The 14,176-nt window shown below is 36.6% G+C and overlaps 1 protein-coding gene across 1 annotated transcript in view; it reads left to right on the forward strand.

Annotated features, from left to right (window-relative positions):
* The window catches only part of PJA2 (praja ring finger ubiquitin ligase 2), a 74,306-nt gene that overhangs the window by 23,928 nt on the left and 36,202 nt on the right, over positions 1-14,176 (forward strand). Inside the window, exons 2-4 of the mRNA XM_008014105.3 lie at positions 3,092-3,209; positions 4,878-5,078; positions 7,316-8,366. Coding sequence (XP_008012296.3) covers positions 3,179-3,209; positions 4,878-5,078; positions 7,316-8,366 — 1,283 coding nt within the window. The 5' untranslated portion in view covers positions 3,092-3,178. The remainder of the gene's footprint in view (positions 1-3,091; positions 3,210-4,877; positions 5,079-7,315; positions 8,367-14,176) is intronic.

The raw sequence follows: 14,176 nt of genomic DNA on the forward strand, positions 1-14,176 counted from the left end.
ATTTAGATCAGGATGTTAGACGGCTTGGAAAAGAGTAAGAAAAAAAGTGGAATCACATTAAAGAAAAGTTTAAGAAACAGGATGATTTCCATGATTTCTGCATTCTTCCCAATGCCTTTCCTCTCTTTAGCAGCATTCCTATCACGTATTTGCACCAACCATGCTACCAAAGGTGCCACCATTCACCATTGTCCTCCATGTTGCTAAGTGGTCAGTGATAGGCCTTCATCATACTTTAACTTTTGGCACGGTCAGTTCTGCCTGAAACACTTTCTTCACTTGGTGTTCACACTTCAGGACTTGACTTTTCTCTCACTGGCCTCTCTGTTATTTTTTCTGGTGTAGGTTAAGCATCCCCAATTTAAAAATTTAACATTTGAAAAATGCTCCAAAATCTGAAACTTTTTCTTTTTTGAGACGTAGTCTCACTGACCTCAGGTGATTGCTTGCCTTGGCCTTCCAAAGTGCTGGGATTACAGGCATGAGCAACTGCACCTGGCCCCAAAATCTGAAACACTTTTACTGCCAATATGATACCGTAAGTGTAAGATGCCACACATCAGTACTTAACAGAAACTTGGTTTCACGCACACAATTATTAAAAGTATTGTATAAAATTACTTTCAGACTGTGTGTAAGATGTGTAGGAAACAAGTGAATTTTGTGTTTAGACTTGGATGTCATCCCCAAGATATCTTATTGTGTATATGCAAATATTCGAAGATTTGAAAAAATCCCAAATCCGAAACACTCCTGGTTCCAAGCGTTTAAGAAAAGGGATACCCAGTCTGCTTCTTTTTCCCTGGACTCTTCATATTTGATTGTCTCAGGGCTTAACTTTACTTCTCCATGTACACCTAGAGATCTCATCCAAGTTCATACGTGTTTTAGTATAATCTATGCACTGACAACTCCCAAATTATACTAACAGCTCATAATTTTTCAATCAACTCCAGACTCCTATTTAACATTCCCTCTTGAATGTCTAATTGATATCTCAAACTTAATTCATCCAAAACTGAACTGAATATATTTTCTTCAAATCAGCCTCTTCCGCAGTTTTTCCTACATTAGTTGAAATTAACTCCATTTTTCCCATTGCCCAGCCTTTAAAACCTGGAGTCAACCTTGACCTTCTTTCATATCCTATATTAGTAAATTTTGTTGATTCTATTTTTACAATATGTCCAGAATCTTGTCATTTCTTACCCCCTTTGTTTTAACCCTGGTCCAAACCACTGTGATCTCTTGCCAGTATTATTTTGATAGCTTTGTAACAGTGCTCCCTGCTTTTGACCTCATTCCCCTTCATGCTATTCAACACAGTAGCCAGAGCGTTCTTCTTAAAACAGAAGTCAAATGTCTCTTCTGTGCTCAGAACTTCAATGGTTTTCCATCTCAGAATAAAACCCACATTTCGGCCAGGCACTGTGGCTCATGCCTGTAATCCCAGCACTTTGGGAGGTCAAGGAGGGTGGATCACATGGTCAGGAGTTTGAGACCAGCCTGGCCAATATGGTGAAACCCTGTCTCTACTAAAAATACAAAAATTAGCCAGTCATGGTGGCGCGCGCCTGTAGTCCCAGCTACCAGGAGGCTGAGGCAGGAGAATCACTTGAACCCGGGAGGCGGAGGTTGCAGTGAGCCAAGATCAAGCTACTGCACTCCAGCCTGGGCAACAGAGCGAGACTCGGTCTCAAAAAAAAAAAAAAAAAAAAAAAAATTGTTAATTCGCACCTTTGTTTTTGCCAGTATGTTAAGATTATTTTTTTTTTATATTCCCTTTCTCTTTAGCTGTTGCTAACAGCCTCTTTTGATTCAGATACTTTAAAGGATCATAACTTGTTACTGAATTTGTAATTTATATGGGTGAATGTGGGTGTGTACTCTTACATATGTTAATATATATCTGTCTGTGATTAGACAGGTAGCATATACAATTAAACTCATTTGCAGAGCTATTGTCTAATAAATTTGCATTAATGATGAGCAATTAGCAATAGCTCAAGTGTTTAAATGATTAAGGTGTTTAAATAAAAAGCTTAACCAAACTTTCAAAAAAACACAGGTTGCAACTTCTCAAGTAGTACTTTTCAAATAGTAAATAAATGCATTAATTTCAAAACAGAAGTTCTTTTTATATTTGTTCCATGATAAATTGTAGTTTTTCCTGATTGAAAATAGGTTCTTATTTGGGATTAAATTATCCGATCAATTGACTGTTGCAAAGATTAAATACATCATTATTTACACACATTATTAATTGTTATAAACCATTACACATTTTTAAAAAATGAAGTTTGTATTCTTACAGTTACCTTTTAGCAATTCCAGGGCTAAAGGAACTTTACTGCTTGACAGAGAAGCAATGATAGCACAGTGTAGTAGACTCCCAAATAGTTTGGTAGTCAGTACTTTTAATATTGTAAAAGTTTATTGTTTAAACTTTTTTATTTAAATTATTGTAAGTTTAATAAAAAGTACGTGAGTCAGTACTTCTACTGTTTTTGTTTGTTTGCTTATAAATTATGTATGTGTTGTTGTCATTGACAGTCTTAAGGATGATATATACTTAGGTGAGTTTTGTCAAGAGTAGATGTAAATCTGTATTTCAGATAGCCATTTTGGTATTTCTAAGGGTTTTTGATTGGCTTGTCAAATCATGTTGCATTTTGCTTGTTTTTATTTATTTATTTTTGGGACGGGATCTCACTCTGTCACCCAGACCTGGAGTGCAGTGACATGATCTCGGCTCACTGCAGCCTCTACCTCCTGGGCTCAAGCAATCCTCCCACCTCAGTTGTGCACCACCACGCCTGGATAATTTTTGTATTTCTTGCAGAGACAGGCTTTCACCATGTTGGCCAGGTTGGTCTCGAATTCCTGAGCTCAAACTGATTTGCCCACCTTGGGCTGCTAAAGTGCTGTGATCTAAGGTGGATTACAGGCATTTGCCACCGTGCCTGGCTACATCACATTGTATTTTTCTAAGTTTTATTATGAGGCTTCCCTAGGAGGAGCGGAAGTATCATTTTTGCTGGTTTTTTGCTTTTATTATTAATCTATTGTTCAATTCATTGTTTCTTTGTAGGAATCTTCTGTGGCTTATCCATAGTGTGAATAAAAACTAAATCACATCTATACTTCTACTGAACTAGTCACACAGACACTGCCATATATGTCACAGTACACTGAAAAGGAGCCAGCAGGTAAGGAAAGTCAGTTCTTCTACATTGAACACTTCTTGTTTTTCCCTCTGGGTACCTTGAGTACCAGTAAGTGACATGTGACCATCTGCCATATTATCTTACTACAGCCTGGTTTTGATCCATATGTTGAATATTTGTAAAGCTTAGTTTCTAATTAGAAATTCTGATATTTTCTTTCCGTACCCATTTAGCTTGGAAAGCTTTATGCTTTCCAGTTTGGAGACTATTCTTTTGGTAGAATTGTTAAGGGCATTGGCTCTGGAGTCATACTGTTAGATTATTAGACAAGTTATCCAACACTTAATTTTAACTTTAATTTTTCAATTTTTAAAATAGAATACAGTATCCACCTCAAGATTACTGATGGGGTTAAGTAAGTGTAACACTTGATATTATTATACTTGATATGTGTGTATATTATAAATACATGTTGTTTCTGTTTCCTTCTTGGAAGTGATTATATTTCTTTTTTTAATGCAACTAAAAAATTATGTAACTGTTTCATTCATTCATTCATTTATTCATTTTTTTTTGAGACGGAGTCTCAAACTGTCACCCAAGCTGGAGTGCTGTGGTGCAATCTTGACTCACTGCCACCTCCGCCTCATGGGTTCAAGTGATTCTCATGCCTCAGCCTCCCGAGTAGCTGGAATTACAGGCATGTGCCACCATGCCCAGCTAATTTTTGTATCTTTAGTAGAGACAGGGTTTCTCCTTGTTGGCTAGGCTGATCTCGAACTCCTGGCTCCAAGTGATACGACTACCTCAGCCTCCCAAAGTACTGGGATTACAGGCATGAGCCACCACGCCCAGCAACTGTTGCATTTATTGACTGTACCATATGCTGTGAGAAAATATTTTGTTTAGTTGCTGCGTAGTACGTGTAATACATAATTGACTAAAGAAACTTACACTTAATATGCGTGTGTGTGTAATAATGTACTACTTAGTGAAAGTTGCTGCTGTTTACTGCTATATACCCCTCAGTCATCAAAACTTAATAGTCAAGTCATTTAAATGTTGATGGCTTTTCTTACCGTAACATATACCATTCATTGGTAGTTTTGAAGGCAGGGTAGTGTGTGTTTGACCTGGCTCACTGCTGTTTTCTTTTGGATAGTTTTATCTGATGGTAATCTTTGGGACATATTTATTGTGGTCTGGTTGATTCTTCATGGTACAGGTACCATTTAAAGAGGTTACTTGTTATCTTTGACATAAATGTTTTCATTTTTAAAGTAATTGAAACCATCATATCATATGCTAGTAATTGACTCATCAAACATGTATTGAGCCACTTATATTAATATATAAGGTACTTAATTTGGAAGATCTCCAGTCCATAAAGAGCTTTGGCAGTATAATAATTTGGCATATGGAAAATATTTTTTGGTAGGTTTCATTATAAAAATCTGAAATATCTTGAACCAAATTTTAGAACATATTTTTTGAAGGGAAGAGGCCACTAACTCTTATTATATAGTACTTCATGTTTAATTTTCTAGTGAGTGAAGAATAATGTTTTATAGTACTAGTGAGGTACACTTCATGTTCAGAAGCATATGATTTGATAAGTAATAAAATATAAACTGAAGTAGTTTTCCCTGACAGGTTGCCAGAATAAAGCTCATTGCTGTTCCTGTTTTAATTTTTTAACTTTTTTTTCAGCAATGGACCAAGAATCTGGTAAGGCTGCTTGGCCCAAACCAGCAGGAGGATATCAGACAATTACAGGCAGGAGATATGGAAGAAGACATGCTTATGTCAGTTTTAAACCATGTATGACCAGGCATGAAAGAAGCTTAGGTCGGGCTGGTGATGACTATGAAGTGTTGGAACTAGATGATGTTCCAAAGGAAAATTCCTCAGGTGTGTAACATATAATTATTTAAAGGTTATTAATAGTTATATAGGAATTGATCTTATAATTAAGTTTTTGGGTGGGTATTATGCATGTCTGTGAGTGCAAATGCAGCACGCTTCCTATCAAGAAATTCTATTTTGAAATTATTATTGAATTTAATACTAATGGTGTATATATTTAAACATAGAAGAAAATAGAATGTAGCCAATCATTAAAATACAACTACGCTGTCATAGTAGTGATTACAATGTCATAACCTCCAGCCGAAGGAAATCATCTTTGCATCAAAAAGAAATGTTTTGAAATTTTTAAAAACGTGGATCAAGTAGAGATATTTTTTCCCTGCATATGATATTTAAATAACTTTTCTTCTTCTTCTTCTTTTTTTTTTTTTTGAGATGGAGTCATGTTCTGTTGCCCAGGATGGAGTGCAGTGGTATGATCTTGGCTTACTGCAACCTCCGTCTCCCAGGTTCAAGCGATTCTTGTACCTCAGCCTCCCTAGTAGCTGGGACTACAGGTGTTTGTCACCACACTGAGCTAATTTTTGTATTTTTAGTAGAGACAGGGTTTCACCACGTTGGCCAGGCTGATCTCAAACTCCTGACCTCTCAAGTGATCCACCTGCCTTGGCTTCCCAAAGTGCTGGGATTACAGGTTTGAGTCACCGTGCTGGCCTTCTTTATTTTATTTTATTTTTTTACTTTTTTAGATGGAGGTTTGCTTTGTCAGCCAGGCTGGCGTGCAATGGCATGATCTCGTCTCCCTGCAACCTCTGCCTCCTGGGTTCAAGTGATTCTCCTGCCTCAGCCTTCCAAGTAGCTGGGACTACAGACATACGCCTCCTCACCTGAGTAATTTTTGTATTTTTTGGTAAAGATAGGGTTTTGCCATGTTGCCCAGGCTGGTCTCAAACTCCTGACCTCAAGTGGTCCATCCAGCTCAGCCTCCTGAAGTGCTGGAATTAGAGGCATGGACCATTGTACCTGGCCAACTTTTCTTCTTTTAATTTTATCTCTTAAATTTAACTTGACTTGTTTATTTTTTCATCATCTTACAAAATCCAAAGGACAAGGAAGGCTTATTCAATTAAAATTTCTTAGTGATTTGGTGGTTTTGAAAAAGTATTTTGCAGCTATCCCATGTACCATAATTGCACATTTTTGGACTGGATTTGTCTTCTTCCTCTTGTTCTAAGCAAATTTCTAGATTATTTTTGCTGTCATATGTAAGAACCTGAATTACTGACTAAGGTCATCCCATTAAAGAACCCTTTGTTCCCAGCTACTCAGGAGGCTGAGGCAGGAGAATTGCATGAACCTGGGAGGCGGAACTTGCAGTGAGCCGAGATCGCGCCACTGCACTCCAGCCTGGGTGACAGAGCGAGACTCTGTCTCAAAAAAAAAAATAAAATAAAAAAACCCTTCATACAATATGTCATAGCCAAACTTCAGTTATTTTACAATTCATGAATTTTTATTCCAACAAATCTCTAATGTCTTCATTTTTTATTGTTAGTGGTGATGCAAGATAGTTATGCTTAAAGTAATTTATAGATATGATTTTACTCATGTTTGAGAATTCTCACAGTTGAACTATTACAAGAATCAACATATTGATCTGTTGTTTTCAGTCATAACTATAACATATCTAAAGTTAACTTATAAATGTATTCAGCAATCGAATTTATAATCTAATACGTCTAGATACTGAGATATAATTTTGTGAATTGCCAACAAAACATAATAGGGTCTAATTTCTCTTAGATCTGTAACTATAGTTATTATATCTGTCATAAGTACTTTTGAAGGCTTTTTTGTTTTTTTGTTTTTTTGTTTTTTGCCTGCATATAATAAAGAAGGTGAGTTTGGAAATCACTGGGAGGGCAGATTGGTTCCCCTAGACTCCACTTACGAGAGGCTTCCCATTGTATAACCTCTCAAGAGCTTCTCCTTTATATGTCTTGCAGAATGCATTAGATATTAGGATTTAGATAGAAAACCGCCAAAGACATGTGAGGGAGATGATAGTGAAAGGCTATACATTGACATAAATGAATTCATAGAGTAACCAGTCTATATCCCCGGTTAAGTTAAGGAGCATAGAAGTGCTTGGTAAATAAATTTACTCATATATTCAAGTAGGCAATAATTGGTATGATTTCCACTTAAGTGATAGTTATTACATAAAATTTTATCTAAGTTAATCTTTCAAAATATGTTTTCTTTTGTTTTCTATGAAGGTTCCAGTCCTTTGGATCAAGTTGATTCTTCTTTGCCCAGCGAACCTGTATTTGAAAAAAGTGAAACAGAAATTCCCACTTGTGGTTCAGCATTGAATCAAACCACTGAGAGCAGTCAATCCTTTGCTGCAGTACATCATAGTGAGGAAGGCAGGGATACCTTAGGAAGCAGTACAGATCTTCATAATCACTCTGAGGGAGAGTATACTCCAGGAGCTTGTAATGCTTCAAGTGTCCAAAATGGAATTGCTTTGGTTCATACAGACTCTTATGATCCAGATGGCAAACATGGAGAAGATAATGACCATCTTCAACTTTCTGCAGAAGTCGTGGAAGATAGCAGATATCAGGAGTCATTAGGCAATACAATATTTGAGTTGGAAAACAGAGAGGCAGAGGCACACTCTGATCTTTCACCACCAGTTCCCTCATTTAACTGTGAAGTAAGAGATGCGTTTGAAGAGTTAGATTCTGTACCGTTAGCGAAAAGTTCTGCTGGTGATACTGAGTTTGTCCATCAGAATAGCCAGGAAATTCAGAGTTCTTCTCAAGATGAAGTGGTTAGAAAGAAACAACAAAACAATGCTAGCCAGGAAAGACAGACAGAAAATTCAACTGAAGATGCAGCCTACGGTCCAGGGCATATTTGTAGTGAACAAAATACCAATGATAGGGAAAAGAACCATGGAAGTTCTCCTGAACAGGTAGTGAGGCCAAAAGTTAGAAAACTGATAAGTTCAAGCCAGGTGGACCAAGAAACAGGTTTTAATAGGCATGAGGCGAAACAAAGAAGTGTTCAAAGATGGAGGGAGGCTTTGGAAGTTGAGGAAAGTGGCTCAGATGACCTGTTAATAAAATGTGAAGAATATGATGGAGAGCATGACTGTATGTTCTTGGATCCACCATACTCGAGAGTTATTACACAAAGGGAAACAGAAAATAACCAAATAACACCAGAAAGTGGAGCCACAGCAGGAAGGCAAGAAGTGGATAACACCTTTTGGAATGGCTGTGGAGATTATTACCAACTCTATGACAAAGATGAAGACAGGTAAGGTCACATCCAGTACTTTTTCAGATTGTGTGGTAAATGAAGTGGTTTCTTTCTAGAACCCTGTTTGATGGTTGGGCTATTGGATAAGATGAGGCAATTAGACATTTTGACTTACCAAATATTCTTATTTACTGAATGCTAATCATACATGCAAACTACTCATTAGAATTTTTCACAAAAAAATGTTTTTGAGATTTTAGTAGTTTACAGAAATAAGTTCGGATAATGATTATTAATTATTATAAAGGGATAGAGATGCTAGTTAGTTCATGGTATTTCAATTAATAAAATGTAAGATAAACATTTATTGTATTTTTTGAAAACCTACATTAAGCCAGTCTTTTTTTTTTTTTTTTTTTTTTGAGACGGAGTCTGGCTCTGTCACCCAGGCTGGAGTGCAGTGGCGGGATCTCTGCTCACCGCAAGCTCCGCCTCCCGGGTTTACGCCATTCTCCTGCCTCAGCCTCCGGAGTAGCTGGGACTACAGGCGCCCGCCACCTCGCCCGGCTAGTTTTTTGTACTTTTTAGTAGAGACGGGGTTTCACCGTGTTAGCCAGGATGGTCTCGATCTCCTGACCTCGTGATCCGCCCGTCTCGGCCTCCCAGAGTGCTGGGATTACAGGCTTGAGCCACCGCGCCCGGCCATTAAGCCAGTCTTGGTTTAAAAAGTGATTAATGTCACAAATTATTGGTTGGTAATACTTCATTAACATTGCCAGTAGTTACTAATATCACCTGTTTCCCTCTTTATTCTTCTTGTGGTCTTCCTATTGCTAAGTTTATTTTTTACTTATTTTTTTCTTAGCATTCAGTTCTTATTAACAACTCTGTGTGGTAGGTTCCATTATTTCCCTCATTTGTAAATAAGGAAACTGAGGCACAGAGCGTTAAATAACTTCCTAAGGTCACAGAGCAACTGAATGGTAGAGCTGGGCTTTGAGTGCCTGATTAGGTATTCCAGAGACTGTTCACCATTATTCTTTGCTATTTTCAAGAGAACATAAAACTTATAATAAACATTCTGATTGCTCTTACAAACCTATATCTTTTTTTTTCCAAACCATAAGACAATAGAAACAAGAAAAAAATGGAGAATTTCTTTGTTCAGTTGTTGAATTTCCATTACCTCAGTGTCCAGATTTTCATGAGTCCTTGTAAGCTAGTTGCACCCCTGACAGTGCTCAATTACAGCGCAATTGTAAGATTTTATTAGCTAGTAGAAATAATTGTGTGGTTTTTTTAGCTAGAAAGTACTATAAAGGAAGAAATATACCATTTTGAATATGAAGGCATTTTAATTCATGTCATAAAATAATTCATTTGATTTTCTTTGGACATATGAATTAAGTTACTATAATACGGAATGTGTAGTTTATTATAAAAAATATTTAAAATGTAATTTCTGCTACTCTGTCAAAGTTTGTAAACTTTAAGGGTTAGTAAGTAATTTTTGTATGATACATTGTTTTTAAGCTAAGGGTAAAGTTTTTTTCAGTTCAAGCCCACAGTCTTTTATTCAGTATCCACACTTCTAAAAACAGAAATTGGACACAAAGCCTGACCTGATGTTAACTTCCTGGATAAGCACATCTGGATCTGAATTGAAATGAGGGTATTTTTTCAAATATTTGTATATTTTACTGCAGAAATATGATTATGTTTGATTACTGTGTGCTGGCCTGGACCACGCTGGGGATTGTTAAGTAGTATTTCTAAATCTGGGAAATATATATAAAAATTCCAAAACACATTCAGCCCTAAGATTTTGAATTAGATTGCAAGTCTCTAATATTATTCCTCTAGGTTACTATTTTTTTTAAAAAAGACAAAACTTACAGTCTTTGATAATTTATTTTTTTGAAAGTGTAAGGTACTTGTATTTTTTTCGCCCAGTTACACTTTTTCTTCTTTAAGGAGAATCATTTAATTTGGCTGTACCTTTGTCATTTGGGGCAAAATAAATACCTCTCTTCTGCTTGCTTTTTATAGTCGGTTATAATGTCTTATGATGAAGTTGATGAAATTGTTACGTTTGCCAACCCCTAGAGAAAGGGTAGTCTTCCTGGCTCCTGGATTTTAAACTGATTTTCTTTGTTTTGGGGGTGGTCAGTGGTAGAAGTATATTCTTTGCCTTGAAGGACCCTGGACTTTTGATAGTTATAAGGTATTTTCTTAGTTATTTGTAGTTCTGGTTGTTCTTATTTATTTTTAATTTTTTTTCTTAAATGATGTCAATATTCTGAACCATGGTGTATATATATATCACATATATATATATTTTTTTTACAAGCACAATGTGTAGATGGGAAAAAGACATTTATAGTTAATAGAAACTTTGTCCTTTTAAATTGCTAGTAATATATTAACTACAGAGCCTGTGGTTAGAGTATGCCAAAATGATGGAACTACTTGAGGATCATTCTTTAAGACACACTGAAATGCTGAAAACACTTAAAAGTTTTTTGTTTTGTTTTGTTTTGTTTTAAAGAATCAGAATAAATTCTAAAGGATAATGGTTCTGCCTAGGACTGTACTTGTGTTTTTATCCATAGCCTTAAGATATGTTTTAGGATCTCAAACTGTCTGTACACTCATTTCTATGCTGATGTTTCCTGTTCCTCTACCCTAATTCCCTGCAAAGGATTATAGTTGCCAGGGTGCCTTTTTAATATGGTGCCAGCTAAAGGTTGGAATTTAATAGCTGTACACTCCTATTTAGTTTCATTTTGCCCTTGTTCATCTCCCTGATGTTTCATTGTCATCCTGCCTGTTTCTTGTATTAGTAGATTGGAGAAATGGTGATACTAGTCTTCTCAGGTTTTGGATGGAAAGTATAAGAACTGCTGCTTAATTTGAGTCTGTGAACTTTTGAGTTTTCTTTGTAAAGCTTAAAAAGTTGATATACTTGAAAAGTTTTTTTGTCATGCTTATAATAGCCAAAGTAGAACTCATCAAGAATATAACTAAAGTTCGTTGTGGCATTTTAATTTTTTTATTATTTATTTATTTATTTTGAGACAGAGTTTCTCTCTGTTGCCCAGGCCGGAGTGCAGTGGCATGATCTCAGCTCACTGCAACCTCTGCCTCCTAGGTTCAAGCGATTCTTCTGCCTCAGCCTCCTGAGTAACTGGGACCACAGGCATGCCATCACGCCCAACTAATTTTTGTATTTTTAGTAGAAATGTGGTTTCACCATGTTGGTCAGGCTGGTCTTGAACCCCTGACCTCAAGTGATCCACCTACCTCAGCCTCCCAGAGTGTTAGGATTACAGGCGTGAGCCGCTGCACCCGGCCAGCATTTTCAGATATAGGAACTTTGGCTACTTTTAAAAAAATATGGAATATATATTCTTTATAAGGAGAAAAGTATTTTAATGAATTCATGATTGCCTTCTTCCCTGAAAAATTCTATGATCACTTAATCACATCTGAAATGTTACACTTTATGGGATAAGCATTGCAGCCAGTAGCATTGCTCTGAGCTGTTTGACAGGAACTGAGCCCCACCTTATTAAATTAGGACTCCAAGGGGAATTTTAATAGGCAGCATATAATTACCAGACTTAGAATTAGACCAAAGAGCTAAGGTTAGTACCCTGCTCTTTTGAAGTATACCCTGAGAAGTTTAGTAGCTGTTTGAGGACAAGATCTTGAGTTTAAAAAAAACCTTTCAGCAATACTAGCACATCTTAACCTTGGGCCTAACTGCTTTGAAGAGAGGCATGCCATCTACTGACCATTCCTTATAGCACTTGGGGTTTCTTGCAGAATTTTTGTGTTCTTAGGACTTAACTTTGCTTAAAATTAAAATAAAACCTTACTTAAGGGACGATGTCAGGACAACTTATTTTGTTGAAGTTGTTGGGAAATAAAATGATTATTAGCCATTTAGTTGACTTCGATATGATACATTAAAAGATTTGTTGAAATCTTCTTAAGTCCAGACTTCGTTCCAGGTGCCCTGTTAATGCAAATCGTAATGGTCCCTGTTCCCATAACGTTCACTAGCTTTATGAAGAAGACAAAATATACATATTTGTATTGTGAGGCTGAATTAAGTACCTTTCTTCTTCTGTGTAGGTTACCTGAAAGCCACAAAGAAAGAGTTTCTCTGAGAACTTGGTACTACCCACAATAAATAAAACATCTATATGCAGCTAAGGCACAGATCTTAAAGCACATGCACTGACATTTTAGCAAACCTTTTTATCTTGTCTTCAAGTTCATAGAAGTTTGGAAGGAGCACATCAGGTGTAAATGTGTTTGTTCTGCAGATATGCGAGGGAGTTCATGGGATTACAATATCCTGATATTAAGGAAAAAGACCAGAAAGTGACAAAAGGCAGGCACAATTCAAAAATCATAGCCATCTTGGCCTTATTAATGAAATTAAGCAGACATATATTTGGACATAATCCATTTGTATCACTGTATGACATTACAGTTCAGTGTTAATAGTGGTAAAAGTTCCAAAATGTTTAGATTATGTCAGATAACAAAATATTTAAAATTTCACTTTTTCCTAGGCTCCTATAGTTGAGTTTCTTATGGCTATGATAAATGCCAGGAAGAACAAACTAACAAGTACCTTGGGGAATTATGGAATGAGAGATTGCTTTTGGTTGGTTTTATATTTCCATAGCTTATTTCTGCCTAGGATTTGTACATAAATTTTGTCTATAATTTCATTCTGTATATGAAGTTTTTTTAGCTCACAATTGAGTGTATACCGTGTGACATTTGAGTAAATTATAGTCATCTGCATTTTAAATACAACTCTTAAGTGCTAAAAGGGGTCAGTACCAGTGAAGGATCATATGAAGATCAAAGTAGTACTTCATTTAGTTTTTACTTTGAGAACTTTTAAATGTGTCACTCACCCGCTTTTAAAATCTAGAACGAATGGATCTTCACTATTCCATGATCGTTTTTGTGTCCTGTTTGTTCTGTTGCTTACTTCTTAAAAAGTGATGTTTTTTCTTTTTCTTTTTTTTTTTTTTAATTTGAGTCGGAGTCTCACTCTGTCACCCAGGCTGGAGTGCAGTGGCGCGATCTCGGCTCACTGCAAGCTCCGTCTCCTGGGTTCACGCCATTCTCCTGCCTCAGCCTCCCGAGTAGCTGGGACTATAGGCGCCCGCCACCTCGCCTGGCTAATTTTTTGTATTTTTAATAGAGACGGGGTTTCACTGTGTTGGCCAGGATGGTCTCGATCTCCTGACCTCGTGATCCGCCCGCCTCGGCTTCCCAAAGTGCTGGGATTGCAGGCGTGAAAAAGTGATTTTTAAATCTTTTCCCTTTTTGTTTTTCCTTCCATGTATTCCTAGTGGTTAACTTCGTTTCTTGTTTTCCTATAGAAGTTAAAAATGTATAAATGTGAATTTTCTTATTTTCCTCTTCTCCATATTAGGGGATAGTAGTATTTATTTGTATTTTTAATTTCCTCTTCAGTGAAGAGAGGTAGCCCCTCTCATTCTGTGCCTATAGTAATTTCTGATACTTCATCTAATTGTCCTTACTCATAGGTTGCTTCCCTCTATCTCTCAACCTTGAGTTTTTCTCTATCTTGAAGAAAACCTTTACTTTTTCTTGCTCTCTCTGTTATTTGCCTGTTTGTGTTTTCTTTTTCACCGCTGAGTTTTAAGAAAAAGTTTTCCATACCTACTGCCTCTATTCTGTCACTATCTACTCTTCTTACTGCCTTGAAATCCGATTCCTAATATTATGTCTATATTCTTTTTTATTGAGATAGAGTCTTGCTTTGTCACCTAGGCTGGAGTGCAGCAGTGCACTCTCAGCTCACTGCAACC

This window comes from Chlorocebus sabaeus, chromosome 23 (genome assembly GCF_047675955.1).
Source record: "Chlorocebus sabaeus isolate Y175 chromosome 23, mChlSab1.0.hap1, whole genome shotgun sequence".
Lineage (NCBI taxonomy): Eukaryota > Metazoa > Chordata > Mammalia > Primates > Cercopithecidae > Chlorocebus > Chlorocebus sabaeus.